At 40.8% G+C, this 13176-nt stretch overlaps 1 protein-coding gene across 1 annotated transcript in view; it reads right to left on the reverse strand.

Moving 5' to 3' along the window:
- PDE6C (phosphodiesterase 6C, cGMP-specific, cone, alpha prime) overlaps positions 1–13176 on the reverse strand; it is a 57927-nt gene that overhangs the window by 4927 nt on the left and 39824 nt on the right. Inside the window, exons 16-21 of the mRNA XM_011988468.1 lie at positions 9715–9815; positions 6646–6753; positions 6486–6549; positions 3539–3613; positions 3022–3105; positions 2495–2645 (exon numbers count right to left, since the gene is read on the reverse strand). Of these exons, the coding sequence (XP_011843858.1) occupies positions 2495–2645; positions 3022–3105; positions 3539–3613; positions 6486–6549; positions 6646–6753; positions 9715–9815 (583 nt within the window). The remainder of the gene's footprint in view (positions 1–2494; positions 2646–3021; positions 3106–3538; positions 3614–6485; positions 6550–6645; positions 6754–9714; positions 9816–13176) is intronic.

A 13176-nucleotide genomic window follows, 5' to 3' on the forward strand; every position in this document is an offset into this window, starting at 1 on the left:
GAGGTGGGCGGATCACCTGAGGTCAGGAGTTCGAGACCAGCCTGGCTACCATGGTGAAAACCCGTCTCTACCAAAAATATAAAGAATTAGCTGGGTGTGGTGGTGCACACCCCGTAATCCCAGCTACCCAGGAGGCTGAGGCAGGAGAATCGCTTGAACCCGGGAGGTGGCGATTGTGGAGAGCTGAGATTGCACCACCACACTCCAGCCTGGGTGACAGAGTGAGACTCCATCTAAAAAAACAATAAAACAAAAACAAAGACAAAAAACAACAACAACAACAAAACACCTACTGTTGGATAGCCCAACAGGGTGACTACAGTGAATAATAACTTAATTGTATATTTTTGAATAACTTAAAGAATGTAGTTGGATTATTTGTAACTCAAAGGATAAATGCTGGAGGGGATGGATACTTCCTCCTCCATGATGTGCTTATTTCACATTGCATGCTTGTATCAAAACATCTCATGTACCCTATAAATATGTATAACTACTATGTATATTAAATTTTTAAAAAAATTATTTAAAAATTTTTTCGGACCCAGCAAAGTTTTAAAAAATAATTTTAAAAAAATTAACAAAGAAGACATAAAAAAAAAAAAGACATGGTGGCAGCATGGGTCCAGCCCTCCCCACTCAGCCATCCATGAAAATGGTGTTTTGTTTTTTCCTTTCAGAGATCCCATCTCTCTACTCCCTCCTTCCCTCTGCTCCTTCAACAAATATTTGCGGGATAGCAATTTGACAAGTATCTTCAAAAGCCTTTTTAAAAAATGAACACATGCTTTGATTCATAAATTAACTTCCAGGTTTACCCTGTGGAAATAATCATGGCAAAGATTTGACTCCTTGGATGTTTATAGTAAGATGGATGCCTCCCCCCGTTTCAGGTTCAATGCTAGCGTTTGCATTTCCATAGCAACCCGTACATCCCAACTCCTGGCAGGTGGTTCAGGCTCCAGTAATTATCTGTTGGCTGGTCTGTATCCAACACTGGCCTGGAGTTTACTGCGGGCAGGGGCCTTGTCTGGTTCCCAGGGGCAGTCCCAGCACCTGGCACCATGCCAGGTGTGGTGGCATCCAGAAATTTGTGCTAAATGAGTGGCATCCAGAAATTTGTGCTAAATGAGTGACTGGTGATGGAGAGGCATGGAGAGTTTTAAGATTGGATTTTCCTTTTGAAAAGATGGCTCTGGTGAATTCGTGGCTGGAGAAGAGGGAACTGGAGGCAGAAAGCTGGTATTGTGCTACCACAGGGGTTCAGGAGGAGACAGTAAAGCCAGAGCAGGGAGAGAGGTCTTGAGGATGAAAGGGGAGAAATGGACAAAATGCCATCTAGGAGGGAGATGGCTTGGGAACCAATTGGTTGAGTCAGGGGGATGGGACTTGGGGACCAATTGGTTGAGTCAGGGAGTCTGGTTGGGTAAGAAGCACCACCAACTTCTTCTTTTTTTTTTTTTTTTGAGATGGAGTCTTGCTCTGTCACCGAGGCTGGAGTGCAGTGGCACAATCTCAGCTCACTGCAACCTCTGCCTCCCAGGTTCAAGCAATTCTCCTCCTCAGCTTCCCCAGCAGCTGGGACTACAGGCAACCGCCACCATGCCCAGCTAATTTTTGTATTTTTAGTAGAGACAGGGTTTCAACACATTGGCTAGGCTGGTCTCGAACTCCTGACCTCAAGTAATCCACCCACCTCGGCCTCCCAAAGTGCTGGGATTACAGACATGTTCCACTGTGCCCAGCCACCACCTACTTCTTAAGCAGGTGACCCTGACCCCCAGCTAGGGTCGGAGTCTGTGCAGGTTCAGCCTGCTGTGTTGCTCACCATGGGGAGGGATGGGTCCTGGCCTGGTAGGGGTGGGGGGCTTTTCTTCTAACCCCCTATCCCCTCATGGCTCAGGCCACCCTGCACTGATGCTACTAACCAGCTCCACCAAGTTCAGGGCGCTGGCTCCTCAGTGTCCACCTCAGTCCCTGTGTGGCCCTCAGGCTCGGGCATTCACCTGGAGGTCCCTTGTCTGGGCATGTGAGTTGGGCAGTGCAGAGCCTGGCACCCAGGAAGAAAGAGCAGTGCCCCACCCCCCCCGCAGAGGCAGAGAGCAATTGCTCCCACATCACCTTCTCTTCCAGAGACTAGCTTGTCACTGTCACCAGCACAGAGACAAACACAGCACAAGCCCTTCAACACTGCTTAGTCCCTAACTTACAGGCCCCAGGGAGGGAGACAGAGACTGGCATGGACCCCTGGGCCAGGTGGGTTTGGGGAGGAGATGGCCTAAGGGTGAGGCTGGGTCATTCCCCAGCTGCTTGGTGGGGGGGTGGGGGTGCGGGGGGAACCTGAAAACCAGTAGTCAACCTCTTAAAATTATCAGTCTGCACCAGTAAAGCAGGTTTTCTGTTTGTAGTGACTCTTTATGCCTTTGTCACGTGCCACTAAGCTCAGCCTAGCTTCTGGCTAAACTACAGGGAGCAAAAACAGAGCCCATCTAACCTTTTTCAGCTCCTTCTTCTTGCTTTTTTGCCTCCTCTTCAATGACCTTCATCTTTGCATCATACTCATCAGCTAGAGATTTCCATTCTACTCTGTTATTCTGAAGACCACTCAGCATAGGTGTGATTTCTTTGTGAAACCGTGAGAACTCCTAAAGAGAATTTTAGGTCAGAAACTACATAAATCATACAGTTAATTTTCAGGATCTTTCATATGCAGAGAATGAACTGTAAGGAATTGTTACAGCACTCAGAGCTGCTAGGATAAGTTTAACCCCGGGCCTGTGAAGTTTGGGGAAGAGACAGGTGATGTCTTTCCTGCCTGCCTAACGAAGTGTTCAATTTGCTCACATCTGAGTTCTCTCCTTTTATTCCAGCCCTTAGGGTAAAACCTCAAACTGCTTTGGAGAAACAATGACACCCCTGATGGCTTTCCATATGGGTGACTTTTAAATTTTGGTGACAGTTTGAAAGAAAAATTTTCATCCAAATGTTTATATATTTAAGTCAAATAATTTGCTTACTTACCTTATATACAAAAGTACAAACAAAATCAATAAATCCAACTTGAAGTTTAGGTAGTTCATCTCTCTTGTTTCTGTCCATCATAGGCTAGAAAGAGAAATAAATCCTTTTAAGACAGGTTTCTAAGATGTAGTGAACAAAACAAACTGATTTGTCCTGATAACTTTTGTTTTGGTTTTTGTTTTTGTTTTTGAGACAGAGTCTTACTCTGTCTCCAAACTGGAGTGCAGTGGCACGATCTCAGCTCACTACAACCTTTGCTTCCCAGGTTCAGGCGATTCTCCTGTCTCAGCCTGCCGAGTAGCTGGGACTACAGGCACGTACCACCATGGCCAGCTAATTTTGTATTTTTAGTAGAAACGGGGTTTCACCATGTTGGCCAGGGTGGTCTCAATCTCTTGACCTCATGATCCGCCCACCTCGGCCTCCCAAAGTGCTGGGATTAACAGGTATGAGCCACTGAGCCCGGCCTGTCCTGATAACTTTTAATAAGTAATGCATTTTTATGTCAAGGTCTTACAATGGGTTGTTGCTGCAATACTGTTCTCTCCAGATCTCCTTGTTCCCAAAATTCATTTGCAACCATAAGTGCTACCTGCAAATGAGAAAGGCTTGGTTCACTAAATCCACTTATGAATAGAGAACTTGAATTTTATTAGTACAAGTGACATTTAAGGATCAAGTTTACAGTCAGTGCTTGAGGCGCTATCAAACCATATGCTCTTAAGTTTTAAAAAGAGGTCATTTACAGATTATATTGAAATGGGAAAGGGGAGCTTTTTCTTCCTACTTCAGTGTTCTAGGCTTATTCTGGGAGTATCTATCTCCCATTTACTATTGCCGCCACTTCTCACCAATGAAAAGGAGAAATAGGAGGATTAAATATTATGCTTTAAGTTCTAATGCTTCCCAAGTTCTTCTTTGTCCTATCTGTTAGCATCTAGTATATATCTGTGAATGCACATGTGACATACACCCATTAGTATGTAGCTTTACCTAATTACAGTGTGAGGATATTCCAGCATTAATTTATATCACTAAAAAAAAAATTTATCAAGTTCATTGAACACCTGCTAGCTGCCTTTACATTGGCATGATCCAGGCTTGCCAAGAGGAATATGGCATGATCTTTTTCTTTAAAATGTTCACAGTCTAGTGAAGACAGTCATGTATACAATGTGGTTAAGTGCTATAACAGTAATAGTGTAAGTGCTATGGGTCAGGGAGAAGGGAGTAAAGATAAGTTTCATGAAGGAAGGAGGTAGCATTTATATTGTATTGTCAAGAATACAATATAAGAGGAAAAGAGGAGGGGAAGAATATTTGCAGAGATAAAATGGAACGTACAAAGCTTCCGTGAGTACAGTGTGAAGCAATGACATGGGAGAAGGTGATGGGAAATGATTCTGGGAGTGTGAGTTAAGGACAGGCAGTGACAGGCCATGTAAATTTTGCTGGGAAGCTTGAATTTGATTCTCTAGGCCATTGCTCTTTACTCTTGGAGCCTAGGGTTCCTCTGAAGTGCTCTAGGACCCAAGAAGGTGGAGGCCAAGAGAGATGAAAGCTAAAGTAGCTTTGCTTTTTTCTCTTTTATAAAGTGATCTTTGGGCAAGTTTTGTTGGGAGAAAACAGACTTTACTTCTTTGGAGAAAAAAGTTGGAAACCTCTGGCAATGGGGAGTATGAGGCTTTTAAGGAGTAGAATGGCTGAGTTGAGCTCTGTGTAGAGACATCATGGCAGCAAGTCAGAGGATGAGTTGTGGAGTTGATGTGAGGATCTATTAGGAGGCTGCCACCACAGTACTGATAAAAGTCTGAACTGAGGTACTAGCAAGGGTGATAGAAATGATTTTGAAATGAGGGAGATAAGCTCAAGCAAGACCTCAGGTTTCTAGCTTAGGTGACCACATCAATAAAGAACAGAGGAAGAAGAGCAGGCATGTCGAGGTGGAAGGAGAGGAAAGTGTTTGGCTTTGGACTTGATGGTGACGGAGTTCAGGACACCCTGCCCCAAAATATTTTAAGATGATGGAATTTGAGGAAACTAAAGCAGCAGGAAGATCAGTCTCACCTTCCCCCCACCTTCTCCCCTGAAGTAGGTCATAAAACCAGGTAAGGATTTTCTGACCTTCCCCTGAAGCAGATAATAAGACCTTCATTCAAGAGGTGCCCTCCGTATTCCTGGAGGAAAGGAGCCAGAGACACAAAGATGCCAAGAAGAATCTGAACAAATTGTCCTTGCTAAGCTGCCCCGTGATTAGATCATACCCTCTTTGCTGAATTCAATTTCTCCGTGACTGTCTACTTCATCCAACCTAGCATAAAATATACAAGTTTAACTCTTCCTTAGGGTCTTTGTTTCCTTAGGAAGGCTCCTGTATTACATGTAAAACAAATAAATGTGTATGCTTTTCTCTTGTTAATCTGTCTTTTGTTATAGGGGCCTCAGTCATGAACCTAGGATGGGTGAGAAATAGGTATTTTTTCTCCCCTACAATGAGTTCCAATTATTCTATCTTTTTAAAAAGATACAACCCACTTTAACAGTTAAACCCATTTAATTCTGGGCTCTCTTCTGCTTAGGGGTTTCCCTAGAAATTATTGGAGGAAAAAGAGATTTTTTTCATCCAATTAGTAAGAAAGCAAGTGGTAGACTAGTGCCTCCCCAAGGTGGGGGAAAAACTTCTGTGGAAAGCAACCTTAGACATCATGTCACAGCCAGTGCCGCCTTATAATTCACAGCACATTGAAGAATAGACTGTGGGAGCAAAAACACCCTTGATAGAGGAAAACACTAACGATGCATCCTGATCTTGTTCTGACATCTCATTGATACAGTTTGGCTATGTCCCCACACAAATCTCATCTTGAATTGTAGTTCCCATAATTCCCAATTCATGGGAGGGACCCAGTGGGAGGTGATTGAATCATGGGGGCAAATCTTTCCTTTGCTGTTCTAGTGATATTAAGTAAGTCTCACAAGATCTGATGGTTTTATAAAGGGGAGTTCCCCTGCATACGCTATCTCTTTACCTGCCACCACATAAGACATCCCTTTGCTCTTCCTTCATCTTCCACCATGATTGTGAGGCCTTCCCAGCCATGTGGAACTGTGAGTACATTAAAACTCTTTCCTTTATAAATTACCAGTCTTGGGTATGTCTATTAGCAGCAGCATGAGAACAGTCTAATACACTCCTCTATTTAAAAACTCAGACATTTCTTGGATAATTTTATATAAATTGTTTACAGTGTTTCAGTGTTAAAGAATTCTTTCAAGAAAGCATTTTCCTTCCAAAGTTCCTTCTATTTGCCTTATTCCAGGGCCTAATCAAATTGCCTACTGTCTCACTAATGTTTATAATTTTTCAGAATTCTGAGGTTGCCTAAGATTTTTAGGTAGACATTTACATGGGACCTAGGCAGTACCTGACAGTGTGACAGAAAAGAAAACTTAACTAGACTCACCTGACTTTGTACCTCCCAGGGCTTGGTGATAGCAGACAAGTCACATGCAGTCATCATCATTGCCCTTAGGAAGAAAACAAAAAATTTTAAACTAGAAATAAGTACAAAATAAGTTATTTTTATAAAAAAACAGGAGAGAAATACAATTTTAACTACCTACATGATAATCTCTTTTTTGGTTGGATCAACAGTTACATATTTGATGGCTTCTTCCTCCGTTTGCATTTGTTCACAGGCATCAACAATTTTTTGAAACATGGTTCTCTTCCTAGAAAAGATACAGCTGTGAGCAACAATTTTAGCATATGAAAACAGAGAAAAAAAATACCTTAAATACATGCTTTTCAGATTTCATGTTCCCACTTTGCATTGTCATGTCCACATAGCAAAGTCTACAGGGCCAGAAGATAAGAGAGCAGAGAATGGTGGTATAACTTTGGCTCAGAAACGGCTTAAGGCAGAAAAAGCACAAACCATAAAGAGAGGGAAAAAAAAAACAAACAGGTAACCGGGAATACATTACAACGAAAAAGTTACATATAAGGCCGGGTGCAGTGGCTCACATCTGTAATCCCAGCACCTTGGGAGACCAAGGTGGGAGGATTGCTTGAAGCCGGGAGTTTTAAACCAGCCTGGGCAATAAAGCAAGACCCTGTCTCTTTAAAAATGAAAGTAAATTTAAAAATTACATATGATAAAAGAGACCATAACCTAAAAATAAAGACCCCAAACTGTGAGAAGATACCACAACAAATAGCCAACAAAAAGTTGGAACCCAAAACACATGGATATTCAGCTGGTCTCACTGCTTATCAAGAAACTACAAATTTGAACAATAAGCTATTATCTCACATTGATTATATTAGCAAAATAAATTTCAAATGTGCTGAGTTCAAGAGTACTTCAGATACGGTATTTTTCTCTTCTTTTTTCTTTCTTTTTTTTTTTTTTTGAAACAGAGTCTTGCTCTCCCACTCAGGCTGGAGTGGAGTGGCTTGATCCTAGCTCACTGGAGCCTTGAACTCCTAGGCTTAAGGGATCCTCCCACTTCAGCCTCCCAAGTAGCTGGGACTACAGGCATGCTCCACCATGCCTGGCTAATTTTTTAATTTTTTTGTAGAGACAGGGTGTTGCTATGTTGCCCAGGCTGGTCTCAAATTCCTGGCCTCAAACGATCCTCCTGCCTTGGCCTCCCAAAGTGCTGAGATTACAGGCATGAGCCACCTCACTCGGCTGGAACTCGTGTACACGTGGGTGAGAGTGCTAACTGGCACAACTCAGGAGTGCAGTTTTGTAATGTAGCGTGAATTGAAGACATGCAAACCCTACAGCATTCTCACTTTTACATTTCTTAGAGAAACTCTCATATATATATATACAGGGACATACAAGGCAGCATTGTAGGTAATGATGAAAAAATAGAAACAATTAAAATGTCTATGAATAGAAGAGTGGGTAAATTATGAATATTCAAGAGTTGAATATTCAGTTAAAATGGATGCATTGGAGCTCCATTTATTATCAATGATAAGTCTTTGAAACACAATGTTGCATGAATAAAGCAAGTTGCAGAAAGGTATGTACAGACAGTACACTTAATGGACAATTTGAAAACAGAACAGATCGGGCAAGGTGGCTTACGCCTGTAATCCCAACATTTTGGGAGGCCAAGGTGGGTGGATCACGAGGTCAGGAGATCGAGACCATCCTGGCCAACATGGTGAAACCCCGTCTCTAGTAAAATACAAAAAAAAAAAAAAAAAAAAAAAAATTAGCCAGGCGTGGTGGCACGTGCCTGTAGTCCCAGCTACTCAGGAGGCTGAGGCAGGAGAATCACTTGAACCCGGGAGGCGGAGGTTACAGTAAGCCGAGATTGCGCCACTGCAATCCAGCCTGGTGACAGAGTGAGACTCCATCTCAAAAAAACCAAGAAACCAAACAAACACACAACAATACCATATAAAAACGTGGATGGAAATGGTGAATACACATCAACGTCAGATGGTGATATCTTTGTGGAAGAAGGGAAGGGGTTTTTCATAGTGGAGTAGGTGTGGAATGCCTCAATTGCATCACTAGTTTTTTTCTCCTTATAAAGCAAAATCTGAGGCAAATATGGCAAAATTTAGCATTTGTTATATCTGGGCTATGGATATTTGATGGATATTTGGATATCCATTTTATTCTTCTTAGTATTTGTCTTCACGTTGAACTATTTAATAATTAAATATTCAGGCCCAGTGCAATGGCTCACGCCTGTAATCCCAGCACTTTGGGAGGTCAAGGTGGGCAAATCACTTGAGGTCAGGAGTTTGAGACCAGCCTGGCCAACATGGTGAAACCCATCTCTACTAAAAATACAAAAATTAGCCAGACATGGTGGTGGGAGCCTGAAGTCCCAGCTACTCAGGAGGCTGAGGCAGGAGAATTGCTGGAACCTGGGAGGCCGAGGTTGCAGTGACCCAAGGTGGTGCCACTGCACTCCAGCCCAGGTGACAGAGTGAGACCTGTATAATAATATATATAATAATAATAATAAATATTTAATGAAGAAGGATCAGAAAGGCATAATTTGACAATGCCCAAGCCACTGAATATTTGGATCCTATAACTAGTTCATCTTGTTCTAATCCGTTTTCACCAAGCAACTTTATAGTTCACTTATGAGAAAATGTGGAGATACTGAGTATCTGGTCTCCTTGGCAATATTACTGTTGTAAATAGGCTGGCTCTCTGCTATGTATGACTCAGTTTTGTAAGTTTGGTTAATGTGTGTCAATGCCACCAAAATTTTTCAGCTCCCAGACTTTGACAGAATTAAATTTCTGAGCCCGAAACATTAAATTACCAAATTCTGGACCATAGAGAATTCACCTAGACAAAAAGCCACCTTGAGAGGTCTCTTGGCTTCACTCTTTTGGCAAGGCACAAACTTGGCTGCATATTCTTCAATTCAGACTTCTTCGGCTAGCAACCTACTTAATATTAGGAGCTTATGTTTTTAAAATGTGTTCCTGGATGTCTAGTAAGTTTACTGGCAGGCATCTGTCTTGAAGATACTCTACTTGGTAATCCAAAAGGAAAGCAAATGTGTGTGTGTGTGTGTGTGTGTGTGTCTGTGCATGTGTGTGTGAATAAATGCCTTTTAACATTAATGCAACAGATAATTTATGGAAGGCAAAACCACACAGAGTATAGGGCATTCCACTGTGCAGAGTTATGTACTTACTTGAAATATAAAGCCAGGTCAGTTGCTATTATTGCGACCTCGAACAAATGAATAACTGTTTCAAACTGCCGCTTATTTAGGTTCTGGAAGATGTTTAAACTCTGTAAGGTGAAAATTCACAATAAAATGCAATCAATAATTTGCTTCTGATTGAACAAATGAAACTCTGCTTAACAAGAAGAAAAATCTAAAAGCCTTTCAACACTTTTTTGTTTGGTTGGTTTTTTGTTTTCCTGGTTTTTTTTTTTTTTTTTTTTTTTTGGTTTGCTTTTAGTTTTTATCTCATGGACTAAGTAAACCCCTCTACAGTACTTTGAGTAAGATAATTTAATTTAAACTATAAAAATAGATACTGTTAGTCAATATTCATGTCATCAGTATTTAAGTTTTTAGAGTAAATAAATGTTTTCTTCTAGGACCATTAAAATAAATTACAATAGATTTAAAATGTGCTTCTATTAATTGAGGAGCTTTAACAAAGAATTTCTGGGAGAAGTCCAACTGTCAGACATGTTACTTTATCTACCAGGTAATTTTAGAGTGATCATAGAAACCATTGGTCTTTCAGAAATTACAAATTACACTCATACTCATATATATGTGGGAAAAAATAATGAAATCCTTCCATGTTATCCTTAAAATATTTTCATGCAATTCTATTTTACCAAGACTTAACTAGACCTTTCTTCAAAGAGTTTCTCTTTACCTCTCTTCACATATGGATGAGCTTCATTTCTTAGTGTTCTAGAAAATGAGAATTAGGCCGAGCATGGTGGCTCATGCTTGTAATCCCAGCACTTTGGAAGGCTGAGGTGGGTAGATAGCTTGAGCTCAGGAGTTCAAGACCAGCCTGGGCAACATGGTAAGACTCCTGTCTCTACTAAAATTACAAAAATAGCTGGATGTGACGGTGTGTGTCTGGGGTCCCACCTATTCAGGAGGCCAAGGTGGAAGGATTACTTAACCCTGGAAACTGGAGGTTGCAGTGAGCTGAGACTGTGCCACTGCACTCCAGCTTGGGTGACAGAGCGAGACCCTGTTTCAAAAAACAAGAAAGAAAGAAAGAAAATGAGAATATAAAGCTGGGGGTGGTTTCTTAAAGCCCAGTTATTCCAAATAGACCATTTTAGTCATACAGGCCAAATGACAGATATATAGTGATTTTGCCAAATTAATTTGACAGTTACAAAATACGGAAACATTCCACTGGAAAGAAAGAGGAGATAGTCTATCAATCCATATAAAGAGAGAAGTACCATAATGCCAAAAACAATACTGGCCTGAACACCAAATAATAACAGTAAACACTTCTTAGTTCTTGCTACCTACCAGGCTCGAAGTGCTTTGTGAATATTCTTAATCTCTTCACAACAGACCCCAGCACAGAGAGGTGAAGTAACTTGCCCAAGGTTAAACAGCTAGAATGTGGCAGAACTGGTGTCTAAACCAGTGCAGCATGGTTCCAGAGTTTGTGCTCCTAATCTCTGCACCACACTACATTACCGCTCAACAGGGAACCCAGGTTCATTTCCTGGCTTCCCCACTTTGGCAGTCGTATAATCCTAGAGACTTAACATCCGTGAGCATTTGTTTTCCATATAGGCATAATAACAGCTGCCCTGCCTAACTGCCTAGCACTTAGTCTATGCTCAGTTAATATCTGTGGAATGTTGAATCAAATGAAATGACAACTGGGAATGCATTTTAAAACTGTAAATTGCTGTTAAAATGTATTGTTGTATCATCATTATTATTATGTAAAGTCGTGAGGCTAGTTCCAGGTAAAAATAGAATTGCAAACCTAACACCAAATATGGCTATCAGTCATTTCAGAAGATTGAAATATTAGAAAGCAATAATTGGACAAGAACTCAAGTTTTAGACACTACACTATGCCTTATATAACTCTTCACTTAAGTCATCTTTTTATAACATTTTCTAGGACAAGAAAAGTGGTGTTTTACAAAGCATACATAAGTAATAAAAAAATTGTGATTTGTTTTGTCAACATAATGAGTTCACCATAGCAACTAAACTTTTAAAATAGCTAGAATGAAACAATGGGTGTTGACCAGTTTAAATTACAATAAACAGATTATCTGGATCAAAATCAATGTTTTTGTTTTTGTTTTTGTTTTGAGATGGAGTCTCACTCTGTCGCCCAGGCTGGAGTGCAGTGCCACAATCTCGGCTCACTGTAGCCTCTGCCTCCTAGGTTCAAGCAATTCTCCTGCTTCAGCCTCCTGAATAGCTGGGATTACAGGCACCCACCACCACGCCCAGCTAATTTTTGTATTTTTTAGTAGAGATGGGTTTTCACCATGTTGGCCAGGCTGGTCTCAAACTCCTGACCTCAAGGGATCCGCCCATCTCGGCCTCCCAAAGTGCTGGGATTACAGGCGTGAGCCACCATGCCCGGCCCCAAAATCAATTTCTTACTTGGGACATTTCACAGAAGCCTATTGGACATACCAGTCCAGAATCTCTGAACCAAATCTTCTGGATACAGGTTCTTTTCAACCTGGTCTGGATTACCAGGGAGGGGAAAAGTAAGTGGGGCCATTTTGATCCCACTTAACCTGCCCCGGATTTTGGAACAATGATGGCCTTCCCTTTGGACTTGGGGTGATCCAGTGGCATACTGACATCAGGGAATCACTTTATTTGTTCACTGATGAACTCATTGCTATGTTCCCAAAGTAATGTTTATTATGTGACTCAGGTACATGCTTGGCAAATTAATAATAGTTAAAGCCAACCTTGATTGCTATACTAGGAAAAAAAGTAGGGGGAGGGGGGGAATGTGTGAAAATGCATTAAACTTTTAGACAAGTTAACATAGCACATTAAATCATTTTAACAAGCAAAACAGACTGCTGAATTCAAAGAAATAATTCCTTGGGACGGAGACGTCCTCGTCTCTACCAAGTGTCAGATTGTGCAGAGTATATAATCTACAACCAACCAAATAAATCAAATTTATTATGCACCAGTTGTTTTAGTGCATATTGCTTAATTTGTAAACCTGGACACTTGTTGCTATTTAATAAATGTGAAAGAAAAAGCTATATATAAAGAAATACATAGAAACATATGTGACAAATACTGTTTATTATACCTTTTTCTAATCCAAAATAATAAAACAGCTGTATTAAAGTTGACAGATTATCAAAAATTCTCTTACTTTTCAAAATGAGTCAATACTGGATTTTTAAAAATTGATATAATGAAGAAAAAGGGTTTATAGTCACCATTTCAGCACCGCTTCCTTTGTATATAGCACTACATATCTGCATTTCATTCATACCTTTTTCTTCTCACTCATTTTCATTTTTATCTAAAAACATGTACAAGGCTCCTAATTGAAAAACTCTTTCTTAATTCTACATTCTTTTAGATTTTCTCTGTTCTCCCTTTCACACCTGAGGTTCTTGAAAGAAGAGCTTCTAATTGACTTATTAA

The sequence above is a fragment of the Mandrillus leucophaeus genome, unplaced genomic scaffold, assembly GCF_000951045.1.
Source record: "Mandrillus leucophaeus isolate KB7577 unplaced genomic scaffold, Mleu.le_1.0 Scaffold331, whole genome shotgun sequence".
In the NCBI taxonomy this organism is placed as follows: Eukaryota; Metazoa; Chordata; class Mammalia; order Primates; family Cercopithecidae; genus Mandrillus; species Mandrillus leucophaeus.